Here is an 18563-nt window from a genome sequence, read left to right as displayed (position 1 = left end):
TCGCAGACACCAGATCATGCCAGGAGCTGGGAATATTATGGGGAGAGAACCTCTTTTTCATGGTCCAGCCTTTCTGGAAAGCAACACGGAAGGTGCCCCCAGGAGCACCCCTCGGGATTCCCAAAGGGCCTTAGGGGATATCCATGCCATTATGAGGGGGCCATGTGGGACAGCTGGAGTGACTGGATTCTCTGGGGGATGTCTGGGTTTTGGAGGGAGTTGGATTTTATGTGGGTGTCTGGGTAATGTGGGAGCATGTCTAGTTTTTCTGGGGGCAGCTGGGTTGTGCAGGGGGTGTCTGGGTTATCTGAGGGGTTGGAGATTGAAGGCCTCAGTAGGTAGTAGACAAATAATTACCCACTAGGAGCCAAGGGGGAGCATCACTCAGCAGCACAGGTGAATCTTTAAAAGCATAGAGACCCTAAGAAAGGTGAAGAAACGCAAGGTGTGGAGCGCCAGCACCCCCCTGAGCCCCAGGGCCCACTGGGTCACCCCCACCACTCAGGACCTGGAGATACTGGTGCCAGGGCAGGAATCACCGAAGTTCAAACTGCAGCCACACTAAATACTTCACAAAGAGATATCCCATGATTTACATCCCATAACAGTGGGAAGGGGGCCAGCCAAGAATTTTTAAAAATGACGAACCACAGAGGATCGTGCAGGCAGCGGGGCTTGAAGGTGGCGGCCGCACCCCACGCCGAGACCAACCCCGGACAATGTCCGCGCGACTGCTCGGGCGGAGGAGGCGGGAAGGGGAGGGGGGGGCGAGGAGGCGGGAAGGGGGGCGGGGGGGGCGGGGAGCCGGGCGTGAGTCCCCGGAGCCCAAGGGAGGAGTGAAGGAGCTAAGGCGGCTGCGGGCGGAGCAGGGGAAGCGGGGGCCGCGGGCCGTGCCCCCGAGCGGGGAGGGGCGCCCAGCGCCGCGGCGGGCTCCGCGCAGGGCCGGGTGGAGGCGGCGGGCGGCGGGCGGCGGGCGGGGACCCCCGCGGCCTCCCCCGCCCCGTCCCCACCCCGAGGAGGAGGAGGCGGGGCCAGTCATTGTTCATTCATTTTATTTAATTTAAAGATTTTTTGCAAAGTCATCGCCGGCGCCGCATCTGCGTGGCGGGGGGGCGGGGGGGCGGAGCCTCGCCGCGAGTCGCCGCAGGTAAACAGCCCCCTCCCCGGCCGGCGCGGGGCCTCGGCCCCAGCCAGGGACAGGCGCCCCCCGCCGCCCCGCCCCGCCCCGCCCCGCCCGAGGGACGCCCCAGGCCCGGGCCGGCTGCAGAGGCGGGGGCGGCGGCGCGGGCGGTCGGACCCCTGCCCGCCCGGCGGCGGCGGAGCGTCCCCAGCCCCGCGCCCCCGCCCCGCCCGCCCCGGGCCGCCCCCCGCCCCCCATGCACCACCTCCTGGAGCAGTCCGCGGACATGGCGACGGCGCTGCTGGCCGGGGAGAAGCTGCGCGAGCTCATCCTGCCCGGCGCGCAGGACGACAAGGCGGGCGCGCTGGCTGCGCTGCTGCTGCAGCTCAAGCTCGAGCTGCCCTTCGACCGCGTGGTCACCATCGGCACCGTGCTCGTCCCCATCCTGCTGGTCACCCTGGTCTTCACCAAGAACTTCGCAGGTGAGGCTGCGGGCGCGTCCGCGGGGCCCCGACCCCCGCCCCCCCGCCGCTGCCCGCGTCGCCTGTCCCCGGGGCGGCTCCGGGCCCCGCGCTGCGCTGTGTGCTCACCGCCCGGCCCGGTGCTCCCGGGCAGAAGCGGGGCTGGGGCTGGCGCGGGAGCCCGGGAGGGGCGGTGGGCCGGCTCTGCGGAGGAGGAGTGGCCAGGTGGGGGCCGGAGACGGCCGTCGGAGCGGCAGCCAAGGGGTACGGAGCGCGGGGCGGCGCGGGGGGCCTCGCCCTGGGCACCGGGAGCCCCGAAGGTCTGCCGCAGAGACCGGGAGACCAGGCTGGGCGTCCCGCGGGGCCGGGCAGGTGGAAGGGGGTCCCGACCGGGCAGTGAGGGGAGCCAGCGCCGGGGGTGCTAGGGGGTGCCGCGGGGTGCCAGGGCCTTCAGCTGACGGACTGGCACCAGGAGGACGTCCTAACAAGTGACCCTGGGAGGCGCTGGGGGCAGGCGGCTGCGGAGCTGGGTCAGGCAGGTAGAGGCGGGCAGCTGGGGGCAGGGAATGGCTCCCCCGGTCCCATCTGCCGGCGAGGGATCCAGGGAGGGCCCTGCAGTGCTGGCCGTGCTTGAGGGCCAGAGGTGCCCGGGAGCTGAAGGGGTGGGGGCTCCCGTCACCCCCCAAGAGCGGGGAGGGACCTGTGACTGTCCCCTGAGTGACACTGGCGGACATTCTTCAATTCTGCATTGATCCATGCTCAATTTTAGGGGTCTCCGTGACCTGGGAACTCCAGACCTGAGGGTGGACACGTCCAGGCCACCTGATGCCGCTCTGACACCAGGGGCCTCTGCAGTTTCTCTCTGTGGACACCAGTGCCCAGAGAAAGGACGCGCTCCCAGGGGCGGGGGTGGCTCACACTCACGTGCAGGTGTGACTACCAGTGTCACTCGGGGCACCCAGATGTGTCGGGGCTCCAGGACTAGAACCCCCAAACTGTAACAAGCACAAGCTTGGTGACTCAAAACAACTGAACAACTGTCATAGTCTGGAGACCAAAAGTCCAAAGTGAACGTGTGGGCCCGGCCTCAGTCCCGCAGGTCCAGGCGGGCTCCCTCCTGCTTCTCCAGCCCCTGTCACACGGGGCACCTCTCCCTGGGCTCCTACAAGGACACCAGTCATTGGGTTGGGGCTACTCCAGTGTGACCTTATCTTTTTTTTTAAGAGGTATTTATTTGGGAGAGAGCACGTGGGCGTGTGCAGGGGGGGAGAGGGAGGGGGAGAGCCCCCAAGCAGCACCCCTGCTGAGTGTGGAGCCCAGATTTTTAACCCACTGAGCCACCCAGGTGCCCTCAGCGTGACATTATCGTGAACATGTTTCCAAACAAGGTCACGTTCTCAGGGACCAGGGGTTGGGACCTGAACATCTTTTGGGGGGGACACAATGCTACCCACTACAGGTATGCACAGTGGGGCAGGCTCAAGATAGTCACCCCAGGGGACCTCCGTCAGGGACAGGGCCTCCATGCTCACGTTCTCCCGTGAGACCAGCTTACCCGCCGTGGTGCCTCGGCGCCGCTCTTCGTCCAGCCAGGCCTGGGCTGCCAGGGTGTCCCCAGCTCACTCTCCGTTCCTGGTCCTGACGCTGCCCCCCCCCACACTGACCTGCATTTGCACACGGACGTGCTGTGCCCGCTTGGCCCCCAGCGTGGACAAGGCAGGCCTTCTGAGCAGTGGCAGGTGCTGGCTGCTGCTGCCTGGCATCGGGGGCCCTGGAACATGGCCCATGGAACATGGCTGGCCTTCAGCCCCTGGTGTGCCCGAGGAACTCCTGTCCCAGGTCACAGAACGCAGGGGGGCTGGCAACAGCTTATCAGGCTTGCTGACAGGAGTCCCTGCAGCTGCCCTGGCTTTGCCCCTCACGGTTCGGGGGAGCTCTGGCTGCTTCTCGTGCTCACCTGGAGTAAGATTCAAGTGACAGGTCTCCTGGTGCTTCACACAGAACTGAGAAGCGTCCCGGGTCCCCTCCCCAGGCCCGGGACAGTAGGGGTGCAGGGAAGCGGCGCCTTGCAGGTGGGCACCACACGTCCACAGGGTGACCTTCCAGGAGATGCCCTGCTGACACACGGGGACAGCTCGGATGGCACAGGGGTGCACAAAGGAGGTGAGGTCAGCAGCTCCGGCCCTCCAAGGGCACTGAGGCCCCTCCACCCAATCCCCTGGACAAGAGCCCACCTGGGGGCCCTGCCCCCCCACAGCGTATCGGCACCCATCTGTGAGGGTCTCAGCCTGGGGCGGAGGGCCCGGGTGTGTGCTGTCACCGCCAAGAGGATGCATGCCCCACCCATGAGGAGCTGGCCCCACCGACCCCGTGTGGGGGGCACACCCAGTGCCCGGGGCCTCGCTGCACAGGGACTCCCTGGAGCACGGGACACCCGACTCTCCGCACCCTGCTTTGCTTGACAGGGACACGATGGTAAACAGGTGCCGGCAACACGCGGCACTGGCCTCCTAGCCTAGAACCTCCCGGAAGGCCAGGGCCATGTGCATCCGCAGTGTGGAGGGCAGCGGGCCACGGGAAGACCCCATGGCTCCTGGCCGGGCTTGCTGTGAGTAGACCCCCAGTGCGCCGACCACTCAGCAGCGGACATAGGGGCGGCCTCAGCGGGAAGCGGGTTCCTCAGTTGTTACGCACCCCCGCACAGGGCAACTCGCAGCTGCTCTTTCCATAAGTGGCAAATAATTGTGGCCGCACATAACCTGGGTGTCTCTGGACTGGAGGTGTGCAGGGATCCCCAGAGCATGTGCCCTTCTCAAAAAGGGAAGAAGGCAAGTGCCCTGCACCTCGAGGACATGGAGCATGAGCTGCAGGGCCGGTGCTGGGTCCTGGGGGCCAGGGGAACCTGCGCGGGTCACTGCTCTCTAGAGAGGGGATGTCTCCCCGCGCCTCCCTCCTGTGTGGGGGTCCCCCTGGCACGGTGGGAGCACCCTCACTCACACTCCTGGGGGAGACACGGAGCAGGAGAGGAGGCGGCCAGCCACCACCTGCCTTAGCTTTCCGCTGCTGCTCTAACAAGTGACCACGAACTTAGCCGCTTAGGATAACACGTTGCGATCCCAGAGTCGCCCAGCTCGGAGTCAGAAGTGCTTCACAGGGCGCAGGGCGCAGGTCACTCAGGGCCTCAGTCCTCCTGGAGGCTCCAGGAGGCTCTTGTCTGCTCTCCCAGGCTCCAGAGACCCCACTTTCCTTGGCTTGGTGCCGGTCCTCCAGCTTCAAAGCTGGCGCAGTGGCTTCTCTCTCCAGCCTCTGCTTTCATGCTCACAAATCTGACTCTGCCCCCTGTGACCACCCCGGGCCCACCCGCATAATCCAGGACCGTCCCCCCCAGAGCCTGCGTAAAGTAGCCCAGGTGCGGGCGGCCCCAAGTGGATGGCTGTGCGGGCAGGGGCAGGCCTGGGGGCAGGACGCCAGCAGTCAGGGGAGCAGGCCGCGGGCTGGCCGCTGACCCCTCGGGGCCACGGACACGGGGTCCAGGGACGCCCCCAGGTCAGCCCCTGGCCTGCCGGGCATTGCCCTGTGGGGAAGTGTCCATATGTGAACCCCCAGCGGGTGGAGCCCCAGATGTGTTCTTTGCTGTTGGTTTGTGCCCATCGTCACCTGGGAGGGAAAGTAAAGTCCAGTGACAGCCTTCAAGCTGCCACCTGGGAGGCCCCCGCTGTGGTGGCCGCGGACGCCAAGATCCTGGCCCCTGTGTCCCATCAGAGGCTGGGCCCGCCCGGGGCCCCAGGATGGTGGGCCTGGGGAGCCACCACACCCTCGGTGGCAGGCTGGGCACAGCCATCCTCCTGGAGCTGCCCCTGGCCCCGTTGGGCCGGCCGCGCTCCCTCCGGGAGCCGGGGCCCCATGGCCCAGCCCATGGGCTGGGGTAGGTGCATTGCGTGCGGAGGGACCCCGGCGAGTGGCCTGGCCCGCCCTGCTGCCCTCAGACAGGGCCTCCCCCACCTCCGACGGCGGGAGCTGAGGTGCCACTCACCCCGGGGCTGTCCCCACTCCGTGCCACCCCAGCTGCGGGGGTCTCCAGGCTGAGACCTCCTGGGCCCGGGCATTTGTTTGGGGACTGCAGTCCCTGGCATGTCTGGCGCGCCCCCGCCCCCACCCAGCACCCCAGCCCAAGTCTCCTCTCTGCCCTCAGAGGAGCCCATTTACTGCTACACGCCGCACAACTTCACTCGTGACCAGGCGCTGTACGCTCGCGGCTACTGCTGGACGGAGCTGCGGGACGCGCTGCCCGGCGTGGACGCCAGCCTGTGGCCGTCGCTGTTTGAGCACAAGCTGCTGCCCTACTCGCTGCTGGCCTTCGCGGCCATCATGTACGTGCCCGCGCTGGGCTGGGAGTTCTTGGCCTCCACCCGCCTCACCTCGGAGCTCAACTTCCTGCTGCAGGAGATCGACAACTGCTACCACCGCGCGGCGGAGGGCCGCGCCCCCAAGATCGAAAAGCAGATCCAGTCCAAGGGGCCCGGCATCACGGAGCGCGAGAGGCGCGAGATCATCGAGAACGCCGAGAAGGAGAAGAGCCCCGAGCAGAACCTGTTCGAGAAGTACCTGGAGCGCCGCGGCCGCAGCAACTTCCTGGCCAAGCTGTACCTGGCACGGCACCTGCTCATCCTGTTGCTCAGTGTGGCGCCCATCTCCTACCTGTGCACCTACTATGCCACCCAGAAGCAGAACGAGTTCACGTGCGCGCTGGGCGCATCTCCAGACTGGCCGGCCGCGGGGGGCACGGCCGTGCGCGTGAGCTGCAAGCTCCCATCTGTGCAGCTGCAGCGCATCGTGGCGGGCGTGGACATCGTGCTGCTCTGCGCCATGAACCTCATCATCCTCGTCAACCTCATCCACCTTTTCATCTTCCGCAAGAGTAACTTCATCTTCGACAAGCTGCACAAGGTGGGCATCAAGACGCGCCGGCAGTGGCGCCGCTCCCAGTTCTGCGACATCAACATCCTGGCCATGTTCTGCAACGAGAACCGCGATCACATCAAGTCACTCAACCGGCTGGACTTCATCACCAACGAGAGCGACCTCATGTACGACAACGTGGTGCGGCAGCTGCTGGCCGCGCTGGCCCAGTCCAACCACGACGCCACGCCCACCGTGCGCGATGCCGGCGTGCAGACGGTGGACCCCAGCGCCAACCCCGCCGAGCCCGAGGGTTCCGCCGAGCCGCCCGTGGTCAAGCGGCCACGCAAGAAGATGAAGTGGATCCCCACCAGCAACCCGCTGCCCCAGCCCTTCAAGGAGCCGCTGGCCATCATGCGCGTGGAGAACAGCAAGGGCGAGAAGCCCAAGCCCGTGCGCCGCAAGACGGCCACGGACACGCTGATCGCACCGTTGCTGGACGCCGGCGCCCGCGCTGCCCACCACTACAAGGGCGGTGGGGGCGACCCGGGGCCTGTGCCGGACAAGAAGCACGCACGCCACTTCTCCCTGGACGTGCACCCCTACATCCTCGGCACCAAGAAGGCCAAGCCCGAGGCCGGGCCCACCACCGCCCTGCCCACCTCCCGGAGCCAGGAAGGCAGTTTCCTTTCCCAGGCGGAGGAGTGCGCGCTGGGCTTGGCCGCAGCTCCCACCAAAGGTAGGCCCTGGGGACGCCTGCCGGGGAGGGGGGCACACCGGGCATCTGCGTGGGTGTGAGGGGAGGAGGGCGGGCTGCCCCCCCAGGGGCCGCGACCATGGCTGCTTGGGGCAGGGGAGGCCCCGCGGCTGGAGCGCACAGGGCGAAGGAGGCAGAGGGGCGGGGAGGTGACGCCTGTGCTCCCCGTGTTTACAGACGCCCCACGCCCCGAGAAGGAGATCCTGTACCCAGCAGAGCCGGCCCGGGCCGCGCTTCCCCCTGGGGGCCCCTTTCACGTCTGCTCGCCCCCAGCAGCCCCCGCCACAGCCCCTCTGTCGCCGGCCAGTCTGGGCAAGGCCGACCCCCTTGCGATCCTGAGCCGCAACGCCACGCACCCCCTGCTGCACATCAGCACACTGTATGAAGCCCGGGAGGAGGAGGACGGGGGCCCCCGAGCACCCCCGGACGTGGGCAGCCTTATCGCCATCCCGCCGCCCCAGCAGATCCTCATCGCCACCTTCGACGAGCCGAGGACGGTCGTGAGCACCGTGGAGTTCTGAGGAAGGGGCAGCCGCCGCCGCCCCAGACCCACGTGGACGTGGCCTCTGCTTCACCCGGCACTGCCCACGCCTTCCGGCCTCCAGTCCGCATGCTACAGGGCTGAGCGCCGTGCCCTCCCGGCCCCCGGGACAGCATCGTGGGGGTGCTGGCTGGGCCCGGGGCCGGCCTTGACCCCCAGCAGAGCCCCCTGGAAGGCCTGGAGCCACCCTGCGTCAGGCAGTGGCTGCAAGCTGAAGAGTCTATTTTTTTAGGCGATTTCGTGTTGGGCCCGGGATGCTGGCCCTGAGGGCCGGGCCATGGCAGGACAGCTCTGCTCCAAGCCGGGAGGGAGCTGGGGCGGTCCCAGCACCGGGCCTGCCGGGCCCAGGGGTCCACGCTCAGGTCAGCAGGGGCGCAGGGGTCCACCCTCCATCCGATCAACGTGCACTTTCTCCTTGAGTCCCAACATACCTGTACTTTATTTTAATACGATTACTGTAACTACTGAGTGTACGTATTAGCAGGAGACAGGATGGTGTGTGCGTGGGCGTGAGCGACAGGATGAGGGCACCAGTGTGCCAGCGGATGTGTGCGTGAGTGGGCGTGAGCAGTGAGCAGCGCGGTGTGGGCTCAGCGGGTACGCACGGCGTGTGATTGGACACGGGGCTGAGACGGCGCGGACACCAGCGTGCAAGGGAAGGAGTCCAACGCAATAACCACGTCCCCCCACCCAGGCCACCAGCCCCCACCTGAGGGCCCAGCTTCCCGTGGGCACCCAGGGCTGGCGCTCGGAGGGTCTGTCCCTATTACCTCAGCCACGGTGACAACGTGACAGTATTAATAAGGTAGCACCGAGCATATCAATAAATATTATTCTGATACTGTGTGAGTCCGCGTGGTCTGTCCTGCAGGAGGCCTGGGCTCTAGCAGGACCTCTTACATCTGAGGGAGGTGGCCCCTGCCCTCCAGGTTACCTTGGGGGCCCTACTGCACCCACAGGGAGGCAGGGGTGCATAGGTGTAACTTGGGGTTGACATCCCATGACCTCTGATGTGCTTGTGCTGCGGGCCGGGGGGTCATGCAGGGGAGCCCTGGGCTCACAGGCTCAGCAGAGACGAAGGCACGAGCCCCCAGGAAGCCCCATCAGGGGCTCGGGGACAGGGGCCCATCTGGTACAGGCATGGTGTGAGGCTGCTCCCGCTGCAGGGACCCAGGACCTTGGTGGGACAAGGCTGGTCTCACGGCCACATGCCCTCAGTCCCACCCGGTGGCTCCCAGGGTCTAAACACAGGCTCCCCAGAGCCAGGTGGCCATGCAGCCAGGCCAGAAACTGTGGGTGCTAGAGCCGGGGGAGCGGGGCATGAGAGCAGAGAGGGCCCCCATGGGCGGCTGAGCCCTGCCTGGCCCAGCGCTGCATCCCCCTGCACCCCCCTGCAGGCCGACCTCCCCCGGAGCCCGATGACCAGACAGTGACAGACAAGGGGCCCTGGGTTTTAAACATAGGTTTGTCACTAGGGTCTGGCAAGGCCTGCGCGGGAGACCGTACGGTCGGGAGAGCTCGTCACTCAGCTCCCGATGGGGGGCAGGCCGTGCCCAGGCCAGAGGCCCTGGGGGTTGCCCCAGGAGGCAGCGCGGGAGGGGGTCCAGGGCAGGAGCCTGTCCCGTGGCTTCTGCAGGAAGTACGGACAAGGCAGGTGGACGGACTCAGGGCTGGCTCATGGGAACACCGTCTGCGGGCTCCGGGGCTCCCGGGTCGCCGGGCACCTGCCCTGGGTGGTGGGAGTGGGTGAGGACCCGAGGGCGGGAGCCCCACGGAGGGTGCGGGCGGGGGCGCTGCGGTCTCCGGCGGTAGCCCTGGGGGAGGCTCCTTCCAGGTAAGCCGCCCGGCGCGCCGTCAGAGAAGGAAGGCCCAGCGCCTGCTGCGGCGGGAGAGCCCGTGGCCGGAAGGGACCCGAGCCCGCAGGCCTGAGCAGCGCGCCAGCTCTGCAGGCCGGGACCCCCCCCCCCCCCCCCCCGCCGTCCCGGCCCACGGCCGCCCTCCCCTCCGCGCACGCCGCCCCGGGGCTCCTCTCGAGTTGCGGACGGTCGCAGAGCCCGGACGCCGCAGCGGGTGTGTCGCCGACCGCCGCCCCCCACCCCCGGCCGCGGAGCCACCTGCGTGTCCGTGTCCGCGGCGAGACGGGGGGCCCGGCTCGCGGGGACAGAAGAGGCCGAGCCGTCACCCCGCGCAGCGCCGCCCGCCCCGCAGGTACCCCGGGTGCGCGCCCCCGTGGGCGCAGGCAGGTGCCCCGCTCCCGGTACCCGGCCCCGGCGGCTGGGCCCCCCCGGAGAACCCCCGTCCCACGCAGCCACGGCGGGATCCGGCTCTTTGCGGGGCCGTCCCAGCGTGGACACGTCCCCCGACCCCTCCAGACCCGGACGGCGCCCGTGAGGACCGCGGAGGGGGCCGCGTGGTCGGCGCCCTGGGGCGGGGGGCGGGGGGGCACAGACCTCGGGAACCGTAGGCAGCGGAGGGAGGCGGGCGGCGGGACTGCTGGGCCTGCACCCACCGCGCCGAGGGACGGCCGCGCCCCCCGCACCCCCCAGGCCGAGCCACGCGGGCGCCCCCCCTCCACCCCACTGCGCGCTGCCCCTCCCGGGCGATGGGCGCGAAGCTTCTCCGTGGACGTCGTGAGAACATCCGGGGGCTGGGCGCTGCGGCCAGAGACCCTAAGAGTCTTCGCAAGGCCACCTGCTCCCGCACAGCCCCGGGGACTCGAACTCTAGGCTCCACAGTCCACTCCTTCCTCTTGGACCGCGAGGCGCCGGGGGCGAGCCGGGCCGGGCCTGGGGCTCCTCGCGCGCGGGCCATTGGGAAGTGTAGTTCGCGGGCGTTCGCGCACAGCCCCCTGGGAAGTGTGGTCTGCGGGCGCTCGCGCGCGGACCCCTGGGAAGTGTAGTCCGCGGGCGCTCGCGCGCGGACCCCTGGGAAGTGTAGTCCGCGGGCGCGGACCCGGCGCGCCGACGGTGCGGACGGGCGGCGCGGGGAACTGCGCTTCCCGGCATGCCGCGCGCCGCCCGCCCCCGGCCCCGGCCCGTCCGGCCGCCCCGCCCCCGGTCCCGGCCCCGGTCCGCCCCGTCCGGTGGGGCGAGTAGCCGCATGGAGGCCGGCTGAGGAGCACCGCCCCGCCTCGGTAGGCTGCGCGCCGCGGGCCCGGCTGACGGGCGGGGGTCGGGCCGGGTCGCGCTCGGGGTCGGGGGCTGCCTCGCCCCGGGCCGGGCCCAGCCCCCCCCAGCGTGGGCCCCGGGGCTGCAAGGGTCAGCGCGGGGCCGCGGGGGGCGCGCGGGGCCGGGGGGAGGCAGGGGGGGCTCCCCCGGCGGGACCCGGGCCCCCGAGTGCGGCGGCGCTGCCCTGGAGGCCGGGGCCGTGGACGGGTCGGCGGGGCCGGCGGGGCCGAGGCCTGCGCTTCGTGCGCGCGGGGCAGCGGCCGGGGCTGTAACTTCGTACCGCAGAGCAGCGCGGTGAGCGAGTCGGGAAGTCGGGAGCGGGGCGGCCGCGGCGCGGCGTCGGGAGCGCGGCTCTGGGCACGGCGGGCTCCGGGGCGGGGGTCCCGGGGCGGGGCCTGGACGGGAGGACGGCGGGGCGGGGCGGCGAGGGGACGCGAGCCCACCGGGTGGCGGAGGTGCGGGCGGGGCGGGGCTTCCGCCGATCCGGGCCAGCCTGGGATGGGGGCGGGGCGGGGCGGGGGCTCGGCGCACACCCACCGCCTGGGCTGCAGCCCAGGGCCCCCCCCCCCCCCCCCGCCGGCCCGACCGACGGGGGGTCGCCGGCGAGGGCGGTCGGTGTCTGCTTGCAGCTGGCCGTCTCGCCCCGACGGTGCCCCGGGGTCTGCCCTGCCGGGGCCTTAGGACCGTCGTGGGGCCCCCGCCGTGACTTCCCGGGGCCCTGGTCAGCCCCCAAAGGCTCCACCGCCAAGCGCCGGCCCCGCGGATGGGGCCTCGGTCTGTGAGCACCTCAGTCCGGGTCAGCACCGGCTCCGGCTGCGCGGGCAGGGACGGGGGTGCTGCTCACGCTCAGCTGCCCGTGGCCTCGGTGCGTCCGGAAATGGACGCCAGCGCAACACGCTCAGACGCTAATCATTCCATCACGCGGGTCAAGCGGTCCCAGGGTTGCACCCCCGGCGGGTCCCAGATGCCAGAGGGGCTTTTCCTGCTGTTGAGCAGGTACCTCTACTGGAGGACGCGACAAGGTGGTCCTCTCGGGGCCCTCGGGGCTGTGGGGAATTCCCGCCGCTTCGACGTGTCTTCTGGAAGCTGGTGGGTGACTCTGCTGCTGTCACCTGTGCGCAGGATCGTGACTCACAGAGCCAGGTCCTGGTGTGTCCCTAGGATGGGGACACAGCCTCAGAAGACTCATCTTCCACTGTCCCCTGAAACCAGACTGTTGGTTGTGCTTGTGCCCCACGGGGTTCACTCCTGCCCCCCGAGTCCTCGAGGTCACGAGCTGAAGTCTGAGTGTGGCACCCATCCCGCAGCCAGACAGCTGGGCGGCAGGTCCCAGCAGCTCCGTCCTGGAGGCAGGAGCCAAGAGTCCTGGCAGGTGGGAGGCCCTCCCGGGCCCTGCAGCCCCAGGTGGCGGGTCTGAGACCTGGCCAAGCCCTGACCGCGTCCTGCCACATGGTTGCTGGCATCTGGCCCCAGGTCATCCTCGTGGACAGTCCTGCTTGGCAGTGACAGCTGGTCGGAGGGAGGGAGTGGCAGCTGGATGTGGCAAAGGGTTCCGTAGGCCACCAACCGTGGCGTGGCCAGTAGCAGGCCCGCACTGGACTGTGATGTGGGAGGCAGCACATTTATGTCCCCTCGAGGGTGTCGGCAGGGGCCTGTGTGTTGCTGCAGCATGCAGCGGTCTAAGAGCTACTGGGACCTGTAGATCCAGAGAGTGAGGCGAGGAACCCGGGTGTGGAACCCGGGTGTGGAACCCGGGTGTGGATGCCGGGTGGCAACCACTGGGGGGGGGCAGGGAGATGGGGGCTGGACTCTGATGTGGGGGGCCTTGCTTCCCTCGTGGCCACTGGGAGAGGCTCAGGCCCCAGGCATAGGGGGCGGGGCTTACAAGCAATGATGTCCTGCAAGGCTACGGCCGGGGCACCCCACCTCTGGTCCTCCTGGCCAGGCAGGGCACCCACCTCCACAGGGAGGGGGACAGAGAGCTCGAGGGGGCCCCAGGGCCTGGCATGGCAGCAGGCGACGGCATCACACCTGATGGCCTATGTAGCACCCCCGCGCCCCCAGCCTCCAGGAGGGCCCACAGGCAGGTGCCTGTGGCCTGTGCACAGTGGGGCCCGACTGTCCCTGCACGCACAGGTCTCCCCAGGGCTTTGGAGGGCGGGGAGGGCTGGTGGCCACCACACCCTCGGGAGGGAGGGCAGCAGCCACGTGGTGACAGGAGCCTCCCTGCCTGAGCACAGGATGTTTTCTTAAGAAGTTTTTCTGGTACCTTGGCAGCCTCGAGCTGCTTCCAAGTAAGAACTGTTTGCTTTTTGAGTAAAGCCCGGGCGTGTCACCTCCCGCCTCCTGGGCGCTCAGGAGCCTGGAAGGGGCGGGGCGGGGCTCCTTGCTGCGCGGCTCCCCTGCGGCCCCTCCACGGCTTCAGGGCCCGTCCTGCGGGTATTTGGGTGGCGCCTGGCATTGGTGGGTGCTTTTTTCTGTAAAGTGGGAAGAACAGGCTGGGGGGGGGGTCAGGCAGGAGGTTCTAGGGGAGGAGAGCCCAGGCCCTCCTGCCCCTCCCCAGACGCACTGTCTCCGCCCCGCCCCCCCCCAGCTGCTTCCTTGGGCCCTAACCCAGTTCCTCTTTCTGACCCTGTGACTAGGGCTGCGTCTTTCAGAAACCCGGTGCCAGCCCCTCCCCCGCCCCCACAGCTCCAGGCTCGTCCCTGGACCCCGATGGCATTTGGTCAGAGCGGGAGGGAACCCTGCCCATCTGTGAGCCTGGACACCAGGCTGATGGCCATCCCTCCCGCTGCTGAGGAAGAAGCAGGGGCTGGGGCAGGAAGCCCCCGCGCCACCGCCAGGGCCACGGCGGGACACAGCCCGGCCGGCTCAGTGCAACGGTGGGGCCCGGCGTCCAAGGGGCTGGGAGCCTGACACACGGCCTTGCTTACTTGTCACGGGCCCTTCCTTTTTATTGTAAAATGTTGGAAAGTGTCAGCAACAGAGAAAAAAGTGCAGCCCAGCAGCATTGCACAGGCCCCCCCAGGCCCCCCAAGGCCTCGCTCCCCCAGGTTACCACCCCAGGCCTTGTTCCTCCAGGCCTCCCCAGGCCTCGCTCCCCCAGGTTCCACCCCCCAGCCTCACTCCCCCAGGTCTCATTTCCCCAGGTCCCCCCAGACCCCGCTCCCCCAGGCCCCCCGAGGCCTCGCTCCCCCAGGTTCCACCCCCTGGCCTTGCTCCCCCAGGTCCCCTCCCCCCCGGTCTCATTTCCCCAGGTTCCCCGAGGCCTCACTCTCCCAGGTCCCCCCAGGCCTCGCTCCCCCAGGGCCCCCCCCCCCAGCCCTGCTCCAGAAGCACAGCCCGAGCCCCAGGCACTGCATCGGCCTGTCCCCGACAGGTGCAGATTCTCTAGAACCAAAGGTGGTTCATGCCACAGCTTGAAAGCAGTCGGCGTGGGTCTGCTCCGGGGGCTGGTCCCCACGGTGCTGGGCGTCCCCGTCCTCAGGTGCTGCCACCCTGCACCCAGGCGCCGCCCCAGAGGCTCCATCGGGCTGGGCTGGGTTCTCCCACGGCGTCCTGGGGAAGCCGGGAATCCCATCCTGACACAGGCGGCAGCCTCTCCCCATCCTGGGTCCTGTGGGTCTGGATGGTCTGTGTCTGCATGGGCACTCATCAAGCCCACGGGACACAGAGGACACCCCCCAGCTCACCTGCTGGGGCAAAGCCAGGCGTCCCCAGCCCTGCTCTTAGCCCACGGCGCAGGGTTTCCAGATCCCTGAGGGCAGAGTCCCCCATCTGCTGGGCCCGGAACCCCATGGCTGGCGACCGGCAAGTGTCATCTGCCTGGAAGGGCCGAGCCTGTGGCCCCGCCCATGGGTCCCCGAAGCAGAGGGAGCCCCATGCACAGCTGAGGCCCCGGGTGACCGCCTGCCTCTGTCTCCTCAGGCTTCGCTCTCCGGTGCAGGAGCCGCTGCCCAGCCATGGAGGGGGAGGAGGAGCAGCCACCCCAGGAGGTCAGGGACCCAGCCGATGCTGGGGTCGGGGTCTCGGGCTCAGGGTCCAGCCAGCCGCTCAGCAGAGTGGGGGCCCCTCAGCGTGGCCGCCTGGGGGTGGGCTGCGTACAGGCCACGATCACGGGCTTCAGTACTGGGGGGAGTGTGGAGCTCACGGTGGGGACGCGGGGCTGCCCCGAGCCCAGGCTGGTGCCAGGGAGGCGGGCACCCCGACTCAGACGTTCCCTTCTCTCTGCAGGTCGACGTGGAACCTATTGTGACAGTGGGGGTGTCAGAGGTGGTGCCCAGGGTGCTCGCCGGAGAAGCCCAGAACCTGTGTGCGCACTCCTGAGATCACGCAGGGCCCGGCGGCTGGGGGGGTGGGGGGGGCTCTAGAGCAGCAGCGGGTCTCCTGGGCTTGGAGCCCTGGGCAGCGGGGTGCACCCCCTGGCGGCCGGTGCAGGGGTGCCAAGGTGGGGGCGGGGCGCGTGGACCGTGCGTGGGGAGCTCGTGTGCACCTGGGCCCCGGGTGTCGCTCGCCCGAGAGCCGGGAGCCCGAGTGGCCCGAGTGCACCGCACCCACCCCTGCTGTCCTTGCAGCCGACGCTGACGCGCTGACCCTTCTCGTGGAGATGAAGCTGAGGAGGCGGCGGGAGCGGCCCAGCCTGCCACGCACCGTGACCGAGCTGGTGGCGGAGGACGGGAGCAGGGTGTACGTGGTGGGCACGGCACACTTCAGCGACGACAGCAAGAGGGACGTGGTGAAGGTGGGGACCAGCCCCTGGAGGGCTTCCTGGGGCCTCGTGCCTTCCCCGTCCAGCCGCGGGCGGAGCCGTTGTGTTGCCTCAGAGCAGCGGGGGCACCGGGGGCGGGGTGGGGCGGCGGGCTGAGCGGCGCGGTCCTTGCAGACCATCCGGGAGGTGCAGCCCGACGTGGTGGTGGTGGAGCTGTGCCAGTACCGCGTGTCCATGCTAAAGATGGACGAGAGCACGCTGCTACAGGAGGCCAAGGAGCTCAGCCTGGAGAAGCTGCAGCAGGCCGTGAGGCAGGTGCGGCGCCGGGTGGCGTGCTGCCCACCCTGGGGCACCCGGGCTGGGCCTCAGCCCAAGGGGAGAGCTGGAGTGGGCGCTCCGGGGCCCCGCATGGGCAGGGGCTGAGCTCAGTGCTGTCGGGCCACCCCAGGACCCCTCCCGCACCCCTCGCTCACACCTACGTGCGCCGCCGGGGGTCATGGCAGGGGACTGGGGCCTGGGCCTGAGGGGCACCCGCTGGGGATGCAGCCGCTGACGCGGGCTCCCTCCCCGCAGAACGGGGTCATGTCCGGACTCATGCAGATGCTCCTGCTCAAAGTGTCGGCGCACATTACCGAGCAGCTGGGCATGGCTCCCGGCGGCGAGTTCAGGGAGGCCTTCAAAGAGGTGGGCCTGGGGCCACCGGGAAGTGGGGGGCCGGCGCCTGGGGGCTGCCCGGGGCCCAGCCGCCCCGGCCAACACCCAGCCCTCGCCCCAGGCCAGCAAGGTGCCTTTCTGCAAGTTCCACCTGGGCGACCGGCCCATCCCCGTCACCTTCAAGAGGGCCATCGCAGCGCTGTCCTTCTGGCAGAAGGTCAAGCTGGCCTGGGGCCTCTGCTTCCTGTCAGACCCCATCAGGTAGGGCCCCTCACCTCCCGTACGCAGCCCCACCCAGGAAGGGTGGCCCAGGGCCCGCCGCAGGGTTCGTCCCCACTTGTTCTGGGGCTAAGCCTCCTCAAACAAGGCCTTCCCGCCCCTTCCTTCCGCCGGGGGCCTGGACACAAAGGGTGCGGAGGTCCCTGCCCTGGGTCAACAGCACAAGCCTCCTGCTGGCTGCCCTCTGCCCACGAGGCTGGCAGCATGCCCTCTGCCCCCAGCAAGGACGACGTGGAGCGGTGCAAGCAGAAGGACCTGCTGGAGCAGATGATGGCGGAGATGATCGGCGAGTTCCCTGACCTGCACCGCACCATCGTCTCGGAGCGCGACGTGTACCTGACCTACATGCTGAGGCAGGCCGCCCGGCGCCTCGAGCTGCCGCGCTCCTCTGACGGTGACAGCAACGGCTGGCCCGGGCGGGGGCTGTCCGGGCACCGTCGCCACCAGGCCGGGGCTGACGTGTCGCTTCCCCCACAGCCGAGCCCAGGAAGTGTGTCCCCTCCGTGGTGGTGGGCGTCGTGGGCATGGGCCACGTCCCGGGCATCGAGAAGAACTGGACCACCGACCTCAACATCCAGGAGATCATGACGTGAGTACCGCGCAGGCCGAGCGGCCCGGGGAGGGGGCTGGCCTGGGAGCCCGCGCCCCTGCGCGCCGAGCCAGCCCAGCCCACCCTTCCTCCACAGCGTGCCCCCGCCGTCCGTCTCCGGCAGGCTGTCCCGGCTGGCCGTCAAGGCTGCTGTCCTGGGCCTGCTGGGCTACGGCCTCTACTGGATGGGGCGCCGTGCCACCAGCCTGGTCCTGTCGCTGCCCGTCGCTCAGTACTGTCTGCAGACGGTGTCCACGGCCCGGCCGCACAAATAGGAAGGACGACCTCCCGGCCACGCCTGGGTGGCAGCCCGGGGGCGCTGGGGCCGGCCCCCCCACCAAGGAAGTCCCGGGCGCCACCCCCCGTGGGGGTCGCCACCCAGCCACGCCTGCCCCCCAACCCGCCCAAATAAAGAATTATTTAACTGCTCTGAACTCAGGCCTCCCCACAGCCCCTCCCCGCCCCCGCGGGACCGCTCCTGGGGTCACGGGCTCCTGCACGTCAGGACAAGCTGGCAGGAGGGGCCGTGGGGGCACAGCCGGCCGCCCCTACCTCACCGTGCCTTCCCCTCGCGGGCAGCGACTCGCGGTGGGCTCTGGGCTGTCGGGGTCCCGGCGGGGCAAGCGCCGAGCCGCTCCCTGGGGCTCTGGGGGTGCTGCTGTGATAGGGCACTTGGCCCGGCGGGGGCCGCCCACGGGTGCCGGCTCTGCCTGCGGAGACTGTGCTGTGGGCTTTTAAAAATGTCTGAAATTTTTTTTACTCAGGTAATTTTAACTTAAGACGAACTGAAGCAAATGTCAGGAAATACTAGCCTTAAATCCCACTGGGACAAAGGGTGTCAGGGTGGCGCAGGGCGGTGCAGGCGGGGTGCGGGCGGGCGAGCCCGTGGGAGGCGGCGCGGGGCAGCCCCTGGACGCGGCCCCTCCGTCGATCCACTCGCTCACCGCTGGGACCCTCCCCGGGGCTGCCCCGCACCGCCTCCCCGACACCTGGTGCGTGGTCGCCACTTTGCACACATGCGGCAGGTGCCTGCCCCCCTGACCCCCCACGTGGGGCTCCCAGCCCAGGCACGTCCAGGGGGGTGATGCGGCGGCCGTGCGGGCCGGGGATCACGTGGGACTGTTTGTGTTGACTCCGTGTCTGACCAAATCCGGGGCAGCCTCGGCCGTGAGCCGCGCCGGACGGTGTTCTTCCTGTCACCTTCCTGTCACATACACGCGTGTACTCGTTCCTTAGAAACCGAAATAAAGTCTAATTTTGGAAGCTCCTGTTTTGTGAAATGTGTGGAAACGGGAGTCAGGTGCCCCCCCTGCCCCGCTTCTGTGTGCGGGGCGAGGGAGTGGGCCGGGGCCGCCCTCAGCACACGGCAGATCCGGGCGCAGGGGCCG

General features: G+C 69.3%; 2 protein-coding genes across 6 annotated transcripts; both read left to right on the top strand.

Moving 5' to 3' along the window:
- Window positions 1-1376: 1376 nt before the first annotated feature.
- PANX2 (pannexin 2) lies at window positions 1377-9611 on the top strand. Of its 3 annotated transcripts, none has more exons than XM_055329275.1 (3): window positions 1377-1602; window positions 5774-7219; window positions 7415-9611. In XM_055329275.1, exons 1-3 carry the CDS (start codon window positions 1377-1379, stop codon window positions 7756-7758), a joined length of 2016 nt encoding a protein of 671 aa, XP_055185250.1. In that variant the 3' UTR covers window positions 7759-9611. The 3 variants fall into 3 exon arrangements, with proteins under 3 accessions (XP_055185250.1, XP_055185251.1, XP_055185252.1); XM_055329276.1 differs by having other exon boundaries at window positions 1497-1602; window positions 4047-7219; XM_055329277.1 differs by lacking the exon at window positions 1377-1602 and adding an exon at window positions 3345-4189.
- A 1226-nt stretch (window positions 9612-10837) lies between these two features.
- Window positions 10838-18438, top strand: TRABD (TraB domain containing). 3 transcript variants are annotated; one of them, XM_055329297.1, is made up of 10 exons: window positions 10838-10911; window positions 14873-14940; window positions 15179-15257; window positions 15520-15686; window positions 15828-15968; window positions 16227-16337; window positions 16429-16568; window positions 16808-16980; window positions 17064-17175; window positions 17300-18438. In XM_055329297.1, exons 2-10 carry the CDS (start codon window positions 14908-14910, stop codon window positions 17448-17450), a joined length of 1107 nt encoding a protein of 368 aa, XP_055185272.1. In that variant the 5' UTR covers window positions 10838-10911; window positions 14873-14907; the 3' UTR covers window positions 17451-18438. The 3 variants fall into 3 exon arrangements, with proteins under 3 accessions (XP_055185272.1, XP_055185270.1, XP_055185271.1); XM_055329295.1 differs by having other exon boundaries at window positions 17273-18438; XM_055329296.1 differs by lacking the exon at window positions 10838-10911 and adding an exon at window positions 11178-11239 and having other exon boundaries at window positions 17273-18438.
- The last annotated feature ends 125 nt before the right edge of the window (window positions 18439-18563 follow it).

Source organism: Nyctereutes procyonoides, unplaced genomic scaffold (genome assembly GCF_905146905.1).
Source record: "Nyctereutes procyonoides isolate TBG_1078 unplaced genomic scaffold, NYPRO_anot_genome, whole genome shotgun sequence".
Lineage (NCBI taxonomy): Eukaryota > Metazoa > Chordata > Mammalia > Carnivora > Canidae > Nyctereutes > Nyctereutes procyonoides.
The sequence above is the reverse complement of the archived record's forward strand: the minus strand, read 5'-3'. Positions and strand labels throughout refer to the sequence as shown.

Bases quoted from the DNA above. Each gene is read 5' to 3' on its own strand.
- TRABD (XM_055329295.1), top strand. From the start codon at position 14,908: ATGGAGGGGGAGGAGGAGCAGCCACCCCAGGAG. The intron at 15,258-15,519 runs GTGCGCACTCCT...CTGTCCTTGCAG, and splicing joins CGGAGAAGCCCAGAACCTGT to CCGACGCTGACGCGCTGACC. The intron at 16,569-16,807 runs GTAGGGCCCCTC...CTCTGCCCCCAG, and splicing joins TTCCTGTCAGACCCCATCAG to CAAGGACGACGTGGAGCGGT.
- PANX2 (XM_055329275.1), top strand. From the start codon at position 1,377: ATGCACCACCTCCTGGAGCAGTCCGCGGACATGGCGACGGCGCTGCTG. The intron at 1,603-5,773 runs GTGAGGCTGCGG...CTCTGCCCTCAG, and splicing joins CTTCACCAAGAACTTCGCAG to AGGAGCCCATTTACTGCTAC. The intron at 7,220-7,414 runs GTAGGCCCTGGG...CCGTGTTTACAG, and splicing joins GGCCGCAGCTCCCACCAAAG to ACGCCCCACGCCCCGAGAAG.